Source organism: Felis catus, chromosome F2 (assembly GCF_018350175.1).
Source record: "Felis catus isolate Fca126 chromosome F2, F.catus_Fca126_mat1.0, whole genome shotgun sequence".
NCBI classification, from domain to species: Eukaryota; Metazoa; Chordata; class Mammalia; order Carnivora; family Felidae; genus Felis; species Felis catus.
In genome coordinates this window covers 82199627-82212785 of record NC_058385.1, presented here as the reverse complement: position 1 = coordinate 82212785, position 13159 = coordinate 82199627, and the positions used below count along the sequence as shown (strand labels likewise).

Here is a 13159-nt window from a genome sequence, read left to right as displayed (position 1 = left end):
AGCCCTGCCTGGCCCAGGGGTTAGCACTGGGCCCAGCCTGCGCCCCGCAGCCTGGAACTCGACTGTAGGACGGCCGACCAGGGAGGAGCACCTTGCCAGCCAGGCCTCAGAGATGCCCCAGAACTCCCTCACCCCCACCCGCCTCTGAGGGAGAGGGAGCCTGCTCCCAGCCACCCCTGCCTCCAGCCGAGGAACCCCCGGGCACAGGGCGCTGGAGGGCAGAGACGGCAGGCTGTCCCTGGGGGGGCAGGGGTGCAGTCTTTGGGAAGGGCGCCCCCTCCCCACCAGCCTGGCGCAAGAGGCCAGCGGCAGCTTCTGGCCCCCAGCCCGTGCGCCCCTCTTGGGTCCAGCTTGGCGGCCAGAGGCAGGGGAGTCGCAGCGCCCTCCTGGACGAGACCTGCCAGCCCTGTCATCCCTGATTAGCAGGTAATGGCCTCCTTGAAGCACAATTTTATTAATCAAATTAGTAAGCGCCGAGGTGACCTTGGCTGGTTCTGCTGAGAGGGGCGTTCTCCCAGGAGGGGCAGGCGGGTCAGCAGGGACACACCTGGCCGCTCTCAGCCCAGGCTCAGGCTGGTGGGGCCGCCCTCCCCGACCATGAGGTCTTCGAGGCCACCTGCCTATTCGCCCTCAAGGCCACCTGCCTATTCACGCCGGCCCCCACCCTGACGGTAACGCGACAGCAGGAGGGAGGCGAGGCCAGTGGGGACCGGGACTCGGCCACTCCCGCCGAGGGGCGGGACGGCGCCAGCAAGGAGGGGGCGGTCCTGGCCAGCAGGTAGACCTCCCGCAGCCGAGTCCTGCCTGCAGAGGCTGCTCGAGCGGGCGGCGGCCGCCCCCTGGTGGCCATGAGCACTCCCGGCCGCCCCCACCCCCACGCCCACCCTGCGGCCGCGCCAAGTGGCTGCTCCGCGCCTGCCGCCCCCAGCCCTCCCTTCAGGGCCAAGTCCAAACCAGCCCCCCTCGGAGCTTGGCAGAACTGAGCGGGGCGGGTGGGCGCGGGGGTGGAGGGCCAGGCCCGGCCCCTGGGGAAGCACGTGAGAGGACCGGAGGGCAGCCGCAGGGCCGGTTTGGGATCTATGCCTGGAGTGTGGGACACGGGGAGGGGACAGCAAGAACGGAAGTAGAGGGATCAAGGAAAGGTGTTGCGGGGGTGGGACTGGCTGGGACACTGGCCCGAGGGCAGGCCTGTGGGGTGCCAGGTGGGCTGGGTCAGTGGTGGGGTCCTCGGAAGGGGTCAGGAATGCAAGCTTGGCGTGAGGCTGACCCAGCCCGAAGGTAGGGTGTGGACAGGATGTGGATCGTTGAGGGGCAGAGGCGAAGGGCGAGTGAGGATGTGGGCCACAGCCTGCCCGGCCCCGACTCCAAGAAGCAGCTGGACGGCTCCCTTGGCCTGGGACGCCACCCTACTCAGGTGGGGACGTGGGGCATGTGTGAGGACCGGGCAGCCCAGGGGCCGCATTCTGGCACCTGGGACTCCGTGCGCAGAGCAACCATGATGCCTCCCACGTGTGGGTCCAGCGCCCAGCACCAGGCTCAGACACCTCATCTGACTCGGTCTTTAATGGGCAGCTCTGGGCACCAGGTGGGGCAGCAAACTGGCCCGAAAGTCCTTCAGGATGGAGAGGGCCGTGGGGGGAGCTGGCCCCTCGCCACCACCCTGGGCAGGAGGGGGAGGGTGGCACACAGCTCAGGGGTGTGGGGACAGCCTCCCTCTGGTCTTGCCCCTCTTGGCCTTGCGGCTCCAGCCAAGGAGGGGCCTGGGGCTGGCTCGCCCAGGAGCTGGCGGCCCCCGCCCACACTCCTTCTGGCCCCTCAGAAGCGCCCCCAGGGCCGGCCGGTGCTCCCCCTGCAATCGGGACAGAAATGGGTAACGTTGGCTCCCTGGGCCTGGCCTGCCTGTGGCCAGGCTGCAGGGTGTGACCCGGGAGGTGGTGGCTGGTGCGTCAGGGGCAAGCTGGGGGTTCTGTAAGGGCAACAGGGCAGCAGCGCCCCGCAGGGGTGCCATGCTGGGGGTGGGGACCCTGAAACGGCTCCTGCAGCGCCGCCCCTGCCCGCGGTCCCCAGGAGTGTGGGCACACGGAGGCCCACCGCGGGGAGGGCTGCGGCCTCGCCCAGGGCAGGGACTCGCCGCCAGGTGGAGACCACGGCACAGACGGCCGCTGCCCAGAAGGCCACGCCAGTGAGGCTCGCCCGCGCGCAAGCTCCTCTCTCCGATGCCCTCGCAGTCACGGGGCGTGCCGGGGCCCGGGGGAAGGCCCTCCCGGGGCCCCCGGGGCTCACCGTGCTGGGTGGCTCCGCCCTGGGCAGCAGCGTGACCACCTGCAGGCTCGCGCCCTCGTCGCCCACGCCCTTCAGCTGCGCCACCACCTCCGCGTGCTTCCACCACTTGCACGGCCGCCCGTTCAAGGACACGATGTAGTCACCCTCCCGCAGGCCAGCTGCCTGCAGGGACACAGTGGGGGGGGTCCTGAGTCCCACGGGGGCACCCGCCACCCCTGGCCACAGTCCCACCTGCTCCCTTCAACCCCGGGACTCAGCCCCGACGGTGGGGTGGGGGGGCAGGGGCCTCACCGCGGCCGGGCCCCCGGGGATGACAGCAGCGATGAGGACGGGCGCATCTCCCCGCAACGTGAGGCCAAAGCCAGCCTCTCCCCGGGTCACGTGGACGGGCCCCACCAGCCGCCAGCAGTTCTTGGCTGAAAACACGGACAGGGGCCCCTGGGGGTGGGGTGAAGGGGCGTCAGAGGCTCAGCCGGGCCACCATAGCACCCCTCACCCCTCGATCTCTACATCTTGGGTCAAAAACCAGGTGTGGCAGAGGGGTGGGGCAGGGCGGGGCTAGGCCACCAGCACTGCTTGTCCAGAGTCCTCCCCCAGGACAGTGCTGGGCCGCCTGTGCTGAGGTGGGGACGGGTGACCCTGGCAGGGGTGCTCACCAGCCGGTGGAAGATATCGGTCACCTTCACCCTGGAGAAGCTGGGTGCCCTGATCTCTGGCTTCTGCTGTGTTTTAGCTGAAACGACAGAGTTCAAGGGAAAACAGAACTAGGCCTGAGGCTCAAGGACCCTAGGCTCCTGGGAGGCAGCCAGAGCAGAGCGGGCGGCCCGAGTGCGGCCTGCCGTACGCACACTGGCCCCTCTGCAGACCTCGGGGACCTGGCTGCCCCCACCCCGCCCCAGGGGGCTCCGGGGTGTCTCGGCTCTCCAGCCATGCCTGCCTGCCCCTGTAAAGCAGGAGATGCTGGGGGGCCGGCCTGTGGTTCCATCTCCCAGGCCACCGCCTCCCTGGGGCAGGAATCCACTGTGGGGATGGCAAGGCGCGGGAGAGCAGGGGGTGCGCCCGCGTGGGCTCCTTTGAAGGCCCACCGCTCCGTGGTCCCTGGAGGTGGAGTGGCCTCAACGGCAGCCACAGGTCCTGGGCCCACGGACGCCTGCTGGCTGGACACGCCCGTCCGAGGGGCTGGGCTGCTCACGTGGGATGTCGGGAGCTTCCGTGGCCTCCAAGAAGTCATCCTCTCGGTCGAGCTCCGAGTACCTGGCCAGTGAGCGCCGCAGGGCCTGGGCCAGCACGGCCTGCAGTAGGTCCACGCTCCGCAGGGCACGGCACACGGCGTGCAGCCGCAGGGCCTCCTCTTGGCCCAGGATGGCACGCTTCAGGTGGGCCTTGCCTGCGCGGGACAGAGCTGGCACACGCTCCGTGGGGCTCGCCCGGCCCAGGCCAGACCCCAGCTCTCCCCACCCCTGGACGCAGCCAAAGGAGCACAGCTGAGGGCTTCTGGGTCCATCCTGAGGGCCCGCGGGCCGCTCGGGGAGGAGCTACCAGATGCAGAAGGCCGGGCCGGGGAAGAGCTGCCTCCCACGAGGGCCCCCACCCGCCCGGCTACCCGCCTGGCTCAGGCCCTGCCTGGGACTCAGCCGCCAAGGGGACCTCGGGGACGCAAGTTGGCAGCTTGGCAAGTTGCCAGACACCAGGCATGCCCGGAAGAGGGGACTCATGAAGGACGGGTCACTCGCCCCCTTCAGCGGGCCCTAGCCCCTCCGCGCCAGGCCGCCTCACCGAGCATCCTGCGCCCCTCCTGCTCCTGGGGTGCGGCGCCCGGGGGCCCAGGTGTGGCTGGGAGCCCAAGGAAGGCCTGTGAGAGTGCTGGGCAGTCCACCTCGGCCGCTGCTGGGGATCAGAGAGGGCCGTGAGCCCCTCCGCACCGGGGCCTCTGCCGGCACACACACGAGGGGCAGGGCACTCACGGGGGCTGTCGCAGAGCACCGCAGCCGCATGGTAGTGGGCCAGGGCGCGGAAGTACTCAGCCTTGACACGCACCAGGGTGGTCCAGGGGAAGGGCACGTAGTCGCGGACAGGTGGCTGGGCCATGGTCTGGTGCACCAGCCTGTACTCAGCTGCCACCTGCCAGCGCACAGGGTGGGACGCCGGGGCCTCCCCGCCCTGGGCCCCGGCCTCCGCCTGCCCCGGCCTGAGTCCCAGTGGCCCTGCCCTGCACCCCGAGCTGAGGCAAGCTCAGGAATCTGAGCCCCAGGGCCTGCTCTGACTGGTGCTGCCCCAGTGGCAAGGACTCGGGACCCGGGGGTCCTGACCGGCTCCAAAGACCACGAAAACAGCTGGCTTTGGGAACGAACAGGAGACACAGCCACTGCCCCTGCCCCTCCCTGCCTGGACCCCCGATCCAGACCCTCCTGCTCATCTGGCCACCGTGGCTCAGCCAGGTCTCCTGTGGGACAAGGGCTCCCTGCCCTCACCTGGGCAGCCTCCTGAGCCAGGCGCAGCTGGGCCAGGCAACCCTGGGGGGCTTCGGTGGATGGCAGCAAGAGGCCCTCAAAGATGCATTCTTGGGCCTGGGCGGTCATGAGTCGTTCCAGCATGGAGAGCGAGGCCGGGCTCATGTCGGGGCTGGGTGCTCGGGAAAAGTTCTCCCTCAGGAGGCTGAAGGCCCCTGTGGAGGGGCGCTCACAGCAGGAGGACAGGGCTACCTGGCCCCGCCCCCCCACCCCCAGAAAGGGCCTGTGTGTGTATCTGCTCTGCCCCACACACTTGGGAGTGCTAACCCGCCTCCCCCCACCCCCCTCTGCACAACTGCGGCCGTGGGGCTGGGGGCCGGGCTGCCCTCACCAGCAGCCCTCTGAAAAGCTTCAATGGCACGCCTGGTGCCCTCGGGACAGGAGCGGTCCTGGCGAGCCCCGATCTGGGTGTAGAGGGCCCCGATGTTGAAAAGCACGCTGCCCTTCTCAAAGGCCAGGGCCCGCTGCTGGGCCGGGACTCCCGTGAGTGAGTCATACCTGCGGGTGGGTAAGGGTGGGAGCAGCAGGAGTCACAGGGCTTTGGGGAGCCGTCAGGGGAGGCCAGTGACCGCCACCGCCCCCCAACCTACCACTGGAACAGCAGCCCCAGGTTCCTGGTGGGGGCGATGAAGCGTGCGTCCAGGAAGCAGAGCTGGTTGTAGTAGGCCATGAGCAGCTCTAGGCCTGCCTCGCCTCGGCTGGGGGTCCGAATGGCCTGCAGGGCAGGCACCAGCTGGGCCTCGGTTCCCCAGACCCATCCCACAGCACACACACCACTCCGGGACCCTTTGGACGTCCCAGCCCAACTGGAGCACCCTGGCTCTAGGGGTGGACAAGGTCCCGAAGCGGCACATCCACCCGGTCTGGGGCTGTCGTGGACCACGCGTGCCACCCCCAGGACACTGAGCACCGCGGAGAGGCCCAGGCGGGGTCCCTGGGGAGGGACAGGCACAGAGCAGCCACTCCCAGAGGGCCAGCGGTATCTGATGAGGACAGAACTTCCCTGGTGTGCGCAGAGCCACGTGTGTGCCCTGGCTGTGTTTGTGTTAATGCACACTCAGGGTGTGCCTGTCTCCCCATTCTCCCCGGGGCTGCCCCTGGTGGGGACTCCTGCACAGAGCATGTCTACACTGAGCTCCTTGCCTCTGTCCCTCACTGAGCCTTGTTTTTCCTTGTGAACTGGGGGTGGCTGGTCTCCGGGGCAGGGAGGGGACAGGAGGAGCCCACTCACCTGCCGCAGGTCCTCCAGCTCCCTGATTTCGGCCTCATAGGTGGCACTGTCCTCTCCAAAGTGCCCAGAGATCAGCTCCTGCTTGGGGGAGGGGCAGGTGCTGGCCTTCCCTGTTCACCCGGCCCAACGTGGAGACGGGTGGTGGAGGCCCCGGGGCCCCTGGAGAAAGGCTGAGGACTGGTGTATATGTGGTGGCGGGTCCCCTCCTCTGGCCTTGGGGTCCCTCCCCCCACAGGTACGGGGTTCAGAGACTCGGTGCTGCTTCTGCTCAGAGTCCTTTCTGAGCCCCTGTAAAGCCCACCTGACGGGCAAGGGCACTGGGGCCAGGAGCTGAGGCCCCTCTCCGTGCTGCCTGCGGGGCAGCCTAGTTCATGAGCCCCCAGGAGGACCCTGGGAATCAGCAAGTTTTCACAGTGGAGGCTCTGACTGGACGGGGCAGCCCCAGCCACTGCCGACTCTCAGAGCGACGGTGGGGGAACCCTGTGGCCAGCGTGGGCTTTCAGCAGGATGCCTAACTCTGCCGTATCAATCCCACGGTGGGCTTTCCTCCAACACCCGTCCGACCAGAATCTCCCACAGCCTGGGCAGGCCCGGCAGCCGGAGTCAGACCCCCCCCCCCCCCCTTGGGCCCGTTTCCTCTTCTGTTCAATGCAATGGCTGCACCAGGAAGCCTTGGTGACCCCTTCTGACCCCAGGGCAGGGTGTAATCCTTAGGGCAGGACCACGTCCCACCAGACCCCGGGGCTCACAGGTCAGCACTCACCCTCAGGGGTGTGGACCAGTCCAGCTCCTTGGTCTCCTTCAGCCCCAGGGGGATCATAGGGACACTGACACCTTCGCTGGAACCAGAACCGTTGAGCCCAGACTCTAAGGCTGGACCCTGCCGTGCCCAGCGGCCACCCCTTACTTCTCCAGGCACACGTAACCCCCTTTCCCGATTCTGATCCGAGTCTCGCACACACACGGCACAGCACTCAGGTGCCGCTCTGGAGGGTGTCTCGCGCGTGCGCACCACGTCCTCCCCCACGCCCACCGGCCCCGCACATGCGCACACGCACCCCTTCGGCCGGTCCACCTCCGCACTGCCGTTGAGCTCCTCCAGCTCCTCCTTCAGCAGCTGCAGGCTGGAGTTGACGTAGCTCAGCTCCAGAGCCACTGTCTCCCTGACCCAGGCGTTGCTGGTGGCTCTGGGGGACGGAGGCCAGACTGAGCTGAAGCCCTGCTCTGCAGGCGGACCACGCGCCCCTGGGCCTCGCCGCAGCCCCTGCGCCAGCCGGGGCTCCAGAGTGCTGTGCCCCCAGGCCCAGCCCCCATGGAGGGGTGCGGTGCGGTCCCGGGCCCAAACCCTCTTCTCTGAGCCCCCCTGGAGTTCGTGCAAATTCCTGTCCACGTGGATACTTGGTGACTCTGGCCCAGGGCACAGCTCTCGCCTCCCACCGCCTCTCTCCTTGGGCGCGGGCTCTGGCGCGCCTTCCACAGTGACACAAAAACAACTTTCCCAAAGGGTGGGAGTCAGCCCCTCTCTGTGCCTACATCTGGGTAGCTGGCAGACGAGGCGGTGGGTCCCCAGGAAGGCCAGGTTGAGAGCTGGGGTGGGGTAGACAGGGATGCAGGGCGGCTAAGGAAATGGAGGGGCCCCTTGGGCCCAGCAGAGCTGCATCCTGGAGCCTTTCCGCCAGCTCTGTGCACACTGACTGTGGCTCTGACACGTGGGACCATCTTCCTGGGCCACCAGCCATGCAGTGGGCTCACGGAGACATGGGTGAAGGTCTGAGCTGATGTGCAGCTCGCTAAGGAAGAGGCACCTCTTCAGCCTGGAGGACGCTTTCCTGGTCCTCAGTCTTTTTTTTTTTTTTTTTTAATTTCTTTAATTTTTATTCATTTTTGAGAGACAGACAGAGCACCAGCAGGGGAGGGGCAGAGAAAGAGGGAAATACAGAATCGGAAGCAGGCTCCAGGCTCGGAGCTGTCAGCACAGAGCCCGACGGGGGGCCCGAACCCACGAACCGCGACATCATGACCTGAGCCGAAGTCAGACGCCCAACCGACTGAGCCACCCAGGTGCCCCCCGGGTCCTCAGTCTTGGGACACCTGTCACAGTTCAGCCTAAACGGTGCCTCTCCTGAGAAAGCCCTGCTGGTCACCACATAAATCACAGGCTCCCACACTGCATACCCGCTCCCCCTCCAGCACCACACGGAACTTGGCTGACCCTGAGCTGACCACTGCCAGTGAGGTCCACCAAGGTAGGGGCCTGGGTTGTCTGGGAGGGTTTCATTTGACCAGCATGGCTGCCCCAGACCCCGGTGGGAGGCCCGGCCCCTCCTCCTGGGAGCCTACAATGGCCATAGTCACCTGCTCACACGTCCCTCTCCCAAACCAGACCCCACGGTCGGGCACCTGCCTGGGTCTCTGCCTGGCTCCCATCCCCCCACATAGGCTGGCTTCCAGGGGGCCTCAGGGGACAGCAGCACCACTGTCCCGAGGGATGGGGGCGGTGGCGGGCACTCACCTGTACAGGTTCTCCGCGCCTGTCCGCATCCGCAGCTCCTTATTGATCTGCTGGTGGACCTGGGCCCTGCGGCTCTGCAGGCGGCCGCGCGGTGTCTGTGCCAGGGGGTCACGGCCCTGTGGAGAGGCTGCAGGTCACGGGGGCCAAGCCGTGCCTCTGTCAACAGCTCACGAATGCCAGAGGGCTCTCGCGGGTGGGGAAGGCGGCGGTCGGCACAGGTGGGGCCCGAGCCAGCTCCCCAGGCAGCAGTGGGGCCAGGCAGGCCGAGTTGAGGCAGGATCCCAGGATCCCAGAAAGAAGGGGGGTGGGGTGGTCAGGGCAGGAAGCACACAGAAGGCGGGGGACAGGGCTGGACCGGGGCCCCACGAAGAAGCTGGGCCGATCCTGTGGAGCCAGCACCAGTGTGCCGGGGCTCTGGGAGCCTCTGGTGGGAGGTGGCCAACTGCTCGGCACATATCCTTGTGTGCCTTTGAATTTCATTCCGTAACCCCCATAATCTACTCTACCCGCACATTTCTAGCATGAGTTCTAGCACGGCCACGGGGGGATGACCCAGCCTGGCTCCTGCCAAGGTGCTAATGGAAAGGGGCCTGCGCATGGGGTGCTGGAGGCGGGCTTTCAGCCCACCTTGCTCCCTGTGGCGCTCGGCCCACGGTGACCCTGGGATACGTGTCTTGATATGTGATACGAAGGTATCACCCCAGCTGGTTGTTTACGCGTGGGGTCCCTTTGGGCAACTGCTCAAAACCACAGGCCCGGAGTCACTCAACTCCCAGGCAGCAGGCCAGGCCTCCCGACTGCCCACTGGCCACCTCAGGCACCGCTCCTCATTACACGGGACAATCCTGCCGGACTGCCGGTGTCGGGGTCCCAGGCAGGAGAGCTGGGTGTCAACTGAGCCCAGAGATGGGGGTTCCCAGCCACAGTGATGCTGCAGCCGGGTGACTAGAGGCTCTGGCCAGGGAAGCCGAGGGGCTTCCGCCGAAGGGGGCTTGGGCGGCTTTCAGGGCTGCAGTGGGACACGCGGCCGTGGCCACCATGCTTCCTCCTAGCCATTTAAGGGCCTTTGTCTGGGACAGTCACCAGCCCTGGAGTTAGGAAGAACTTCCCAGAATGCACCTTCCCTGGGCAACGTCCCCATAGGTGGTCACAGAGCCTGAACAGTGGTAGTGAGGACAGTGCCTCCAGGAAGCTGCCCCAATGGCAGGGACAGGGCTTTATTCAGGCAGTGATGAGGTCAGGCCCCTCGCAGTGTCCACTGTCTTCCTCATATTTGAGGAAATGTGGCCTATTTTCTTTAATATGCACCCCCCTGCTGGCAGGCAGGGGCAGTTTCAGACCTTTTGGGGGCTATATCTTGTCCCACTCCCTCTATGAAGGCACCCTAAAGGAGGCCTCACAGCCTCTCAAGAGGAAGGCCCCTGGTGCACAATCATCTCAGATTATAGCTCAACACCCCCTCAGATTCCAGCATGGATGGTCAAGAGAGAAGAGAGATCAATCAGGGAGGACCTCCCAGAGGTGGAGGCATTCTTCTGGGAGGCCTTCTTGTGATCCTTAGGTAACGGGAGAGGAGGCTTGTTCCAACTGAACAACAAGAGAGAGAACACTAGATGTGGAGGGCTCCCTGCTCTGGGCCCTTGGGCAGGACCCTCATCTGTACATCTCAGGGGGGCACCAAGAAGGAAAAAGACAAAACATGGCCCTCCTCTCTCTGCTCTGCTGTCTGGCTCTCTTCCTGGTGGCCTGTGCCTCTTCTCCACGGTGCACGTCAAGACCGCTCTGTGAATGAGGGAATGAGCCAAGGAGGTGGGCAGTCTCCCCTCCAAGAGGCCTGAGGACCTGGGGAGGGAGGAGCAGGCCACAGCCAAAGCTACATCACTCCCCTTCTGAAGCAAAGCTCCAGCAGGTTCTAGAGGTTCTGGGCCAATAGCCATGCCCATCTGCCCAGGGAGGGGGCTGGTCCCTATGCTGGGCAGAAACCATTAGCTCAGGAGGGCTGTCCTCATCAACACCACTCGTCTGCTCCTCAATGTCAAGTGCTCCTGGAGAGATGTGCTGGAACGGGGAGAATGTAGCCTCGGAGCCCTGCCGCACCTGCACAGGCCTGGTCTGGACGCTGGGACAGCCAGTGGGTGACTCCCAGGGAACACCCAGGGTCCAGGCTGCAGAGAGGGGCAGCCTGAGTGCCCCCTCCTTCCCAGCACAGATTTCGCAGGTGTCCGCTCCCACCCCTTTCCAGAGCTTCCCCACTACTCCTGGAAATGGTCCTTGGTCCAGAGTCAGCGAAGCAGGATTAGGGACCTCAGAGGGGGAGGAGGTGTGTGGGAAGTGAAGAAACGGACAAACTATCTGTGAAGTCCTCCAGCCATTTCCTGTTCCTGGGAGGCTCCAGCTGCCTGCCGCTGAAAGTTTCGTCAAATACAGAGCTAGGTGCCCAGGGCAAAGCTGAGCAGCCTGGAGAGAGGGAAGGAAAGGAGGAATGACAGGCACCCGGAACTAGCACAAGGCCACGGGCTGTCACAGACCAGAACCCAACACCTGCGGTAGAACGGGGCCCGGAGCGTCCTCCAGAGCATGGGAGAAAACGCTGAGCTGGACTTGTGTTCCCACCCTTTGCTAGAAGGCACAGAAGCCCAGCTCAGGCAGGTAACGCGGGCTCGGCCTTTCCACCGAGCCTCAGTCTCCCCAGAGGTCAGCCCAGCTGGCCTCTAGGGGCGAGAGAAGTGGGTTGCTGCCACAAGTCTTGCAGCGCGCTCAGACCTGAGAAGCCAGCGCCGACTCCGGAGCCCCGCGCCCGCCGGCGGCAGGTGGCGGGCAAAAGCGGGCCGGGGGTCCGGGACCCGTCCTCCCGGCGACCCCCGTCCCCGCGGACGCGCCCACCTTGCGAACGCTGCCGGCCGGTTGCAGCCGCGCACTCTCCTCGCCGGAGCCCGGGTCGTCCGTCCTCTCCTCGGGGATCATCGCCGCCCGCCGCTCGGGCCTTGCCCGCCTGGAAGCCGAGGCCGGCACAGGTCCCTCCCGGGCGCCGCGCAGGGTCCCCCACTGTTCTCTCCTCGCGGGTGGCGGGCGCGGGCCGAGCGTGCGAAACTTCCCCTTGCCCAATCGGCGGCCGCGACGACTCCAACGAACAGCAGCGCCAGCCAACCAGAGAGCGAAGAAGGCGGGCCCCGCCGACCAGGCCCCGCCCGCGCGACCGCGGAGTCCCGGGGGAATGCGGTCGCCCCTGGCAACCGCCCGGCCCGACGCCGCGCGGCCGGGCGGGGCGCAGACTGCGCATGCGCCACGGCGTGCGCTCAGCGAGCGGAAAAGTTAGGGAAAAAGGAAAAAAGCAACTCCCAAAAGCGTCCGGCCCGACCTCCCGGGCGCCTGCGTGCTCGGCTCCCTGAGCCGACTCCGCAGGCTTGCACGTCGCCGGCTCGTCCCGCCCCCAAGGCAACAGCGGCCCTCCGAGGAGCAGTGGGGGGCTCAACGGGTTCGCTGCAGCGAGCGCTGGTGCGAGTCCTCCAGCGACGCCGCTTCCCTCTCCGCTCAGCAGGCGCGGCCCGCCGGCACAGCTCGCTGCCAGAAGCTGCCTTCGAAGCGCTCCCCGGAGCCCGGCCCCCGCAACCTGCTTCCACAAACGACTTCGAGAACCAGCTCGCCTCCAGGACCAGCCTGGCCCGCAGAGACGGCCTGCTTCCGGAGCCTGCCCTCCCTGCGGGCCGGTCCGAGCGGTGTACCTCCACGCGGGGCCCGGGTCACTGTGGGACCCACTCAGAGTTCCTGTGAGGCTCCCCTAACCTAACGACACCCCCTTTGTAGGGGCAGGGACACCGTGCATAAGCGGGAACCACGCCAGTGTCCCTCGAGGCCCTCCGAAGTTCCAGCCTTCCCGTCCAGGTCCCCGCTGCTGAGCCGCGGGCTCCGTCTCCCCCCCACACGCACGCGCGGGAGCCTGCGGTCCGCAGAGCTAAACCCTGTAACCAGGCCTCTTGGCCTGCCCTGGCCATCTCATGCAACAACAGCAACAAAATAAGGCGGGTGACAACTTGAAGGAATATAAAAAGTAATCCTAGAATATTACCTGACTCAGCTGTGCATTCTTCTTCATAGCCATCATAATGTAATCAGATGTCCTGGCATCTTGACCCCGGGGCAATTATAACTTGATTCTATCAGGAGGAGAGAGGTGAAGGAGGAGGAAGACAGGCCAAATGGAGAGGACAGGTGGAGATGCTGACATTTCGTCCTCCGAAGTCCCTGAGTGACGCCTAAATCAGGCAACAGTGCCCCAGACGCGGAAGCATGTCGTTCAGAACTGTGGGATTCAGGACCAAATCACCAACTCCAAGAGCCACGAGGGGCTGCGGCGAGAGAGGCAGCAGGGCGCCCCGGAGGCTGCCGTTCTGCTGAGGGGTTCTGGCAGAACCATATGCTTGGTGGAACTGCGCCTTCCATAGCGAAGCATCCCCGAAGCTTGTTTTCTTGGGGGTGCATGCTTAGAAATTGGCAGCCAAGAACATCCAAAGTAAAACATAACCATTTGCAAGTGAAGAGACATTTCAAACAAGGTCTGAATAGAAAGTTAAAGCACAAGCTGCACGTTACAAAGTACCTACAGAGTAAGTAACAGTATATAAA

General features: G+C 65.8%; 1 protein-coding gene across 4 annotated transcripts; it reads right to left on the bottom strand.

Annotated features, from left to right (window-relative positions):
• Positions 1-1545: 1545 nt before the first annotated feature.
• On the bottom strand, positions 1546-11635 carry RHPN1 (rhophilin Rho GTPase binding protein 1). 4 transcript variants are annotated; one of them, XM_023248467.2, is made up of 15 exons: positions 11420-11635; positions 8537-8652; positions 7083-7211; positions 6788-6863; positions 6025-6102; positions 5384-5508; positions 5125-5291; positions 4755-4948; positions 4248-4404; positions 4060-4167; positions 3476-3685; positions 2940-3016; positions 2575-2721; positions 2284-2445; positions 1546-1849 (listed from the first exon to the last, which is right to left on the bottom strand). In XM_023248467.2, exons 1-15 carry the CDS (start codon positions 11498-11500, stop codon positions 1691-1693), a joined length of 1986 nt encoding a protein of 661 aa, XP_023104235.1. In that variant the 5' UTR covers positions 11501-11635; the 3' UTR covers positions 1546-1690. The 4 variants fall into 4 exon arrangements, with proteins under 4 accessions (XP_023104235.1, XP_023104234.1, XP_044905788.1 ...); XM_023248466.2 differs by having other exon boundaries at positions 4060-4170; positions 11420-11634; XM_045049853.1 differs by having other exon boundaries at positions 3476-3670; positions 4060-4170; positions 11420-11634.
• Positions 11636-13159: the final 1524 nt, after the last annotated feature.

Coding starts and splice junctions, on each gene's coding strand:
- RHPN1 (XM_023248466.2), bottom strand. CDS start 11,500: ATGATCCCCGAGGAGAGGACGGACGACCCGGGCTCCGGCGAGGAGAGT. Junction 3,017..3,475: donor GGAAGCTCCCGACATCCCAC/GTGAGCAGCCCA, acceptor CTGTCGTTTCAG/CTAAAACACAGCAGAAGCCA. Junction 2,446..2,574: donor TCCCCGGGGGCCCGGCCGCG/GTGAGGCCCCTG, acceptor GTGTCCCTGCAG/GCAGCTGGCCTGCGGGAGGG.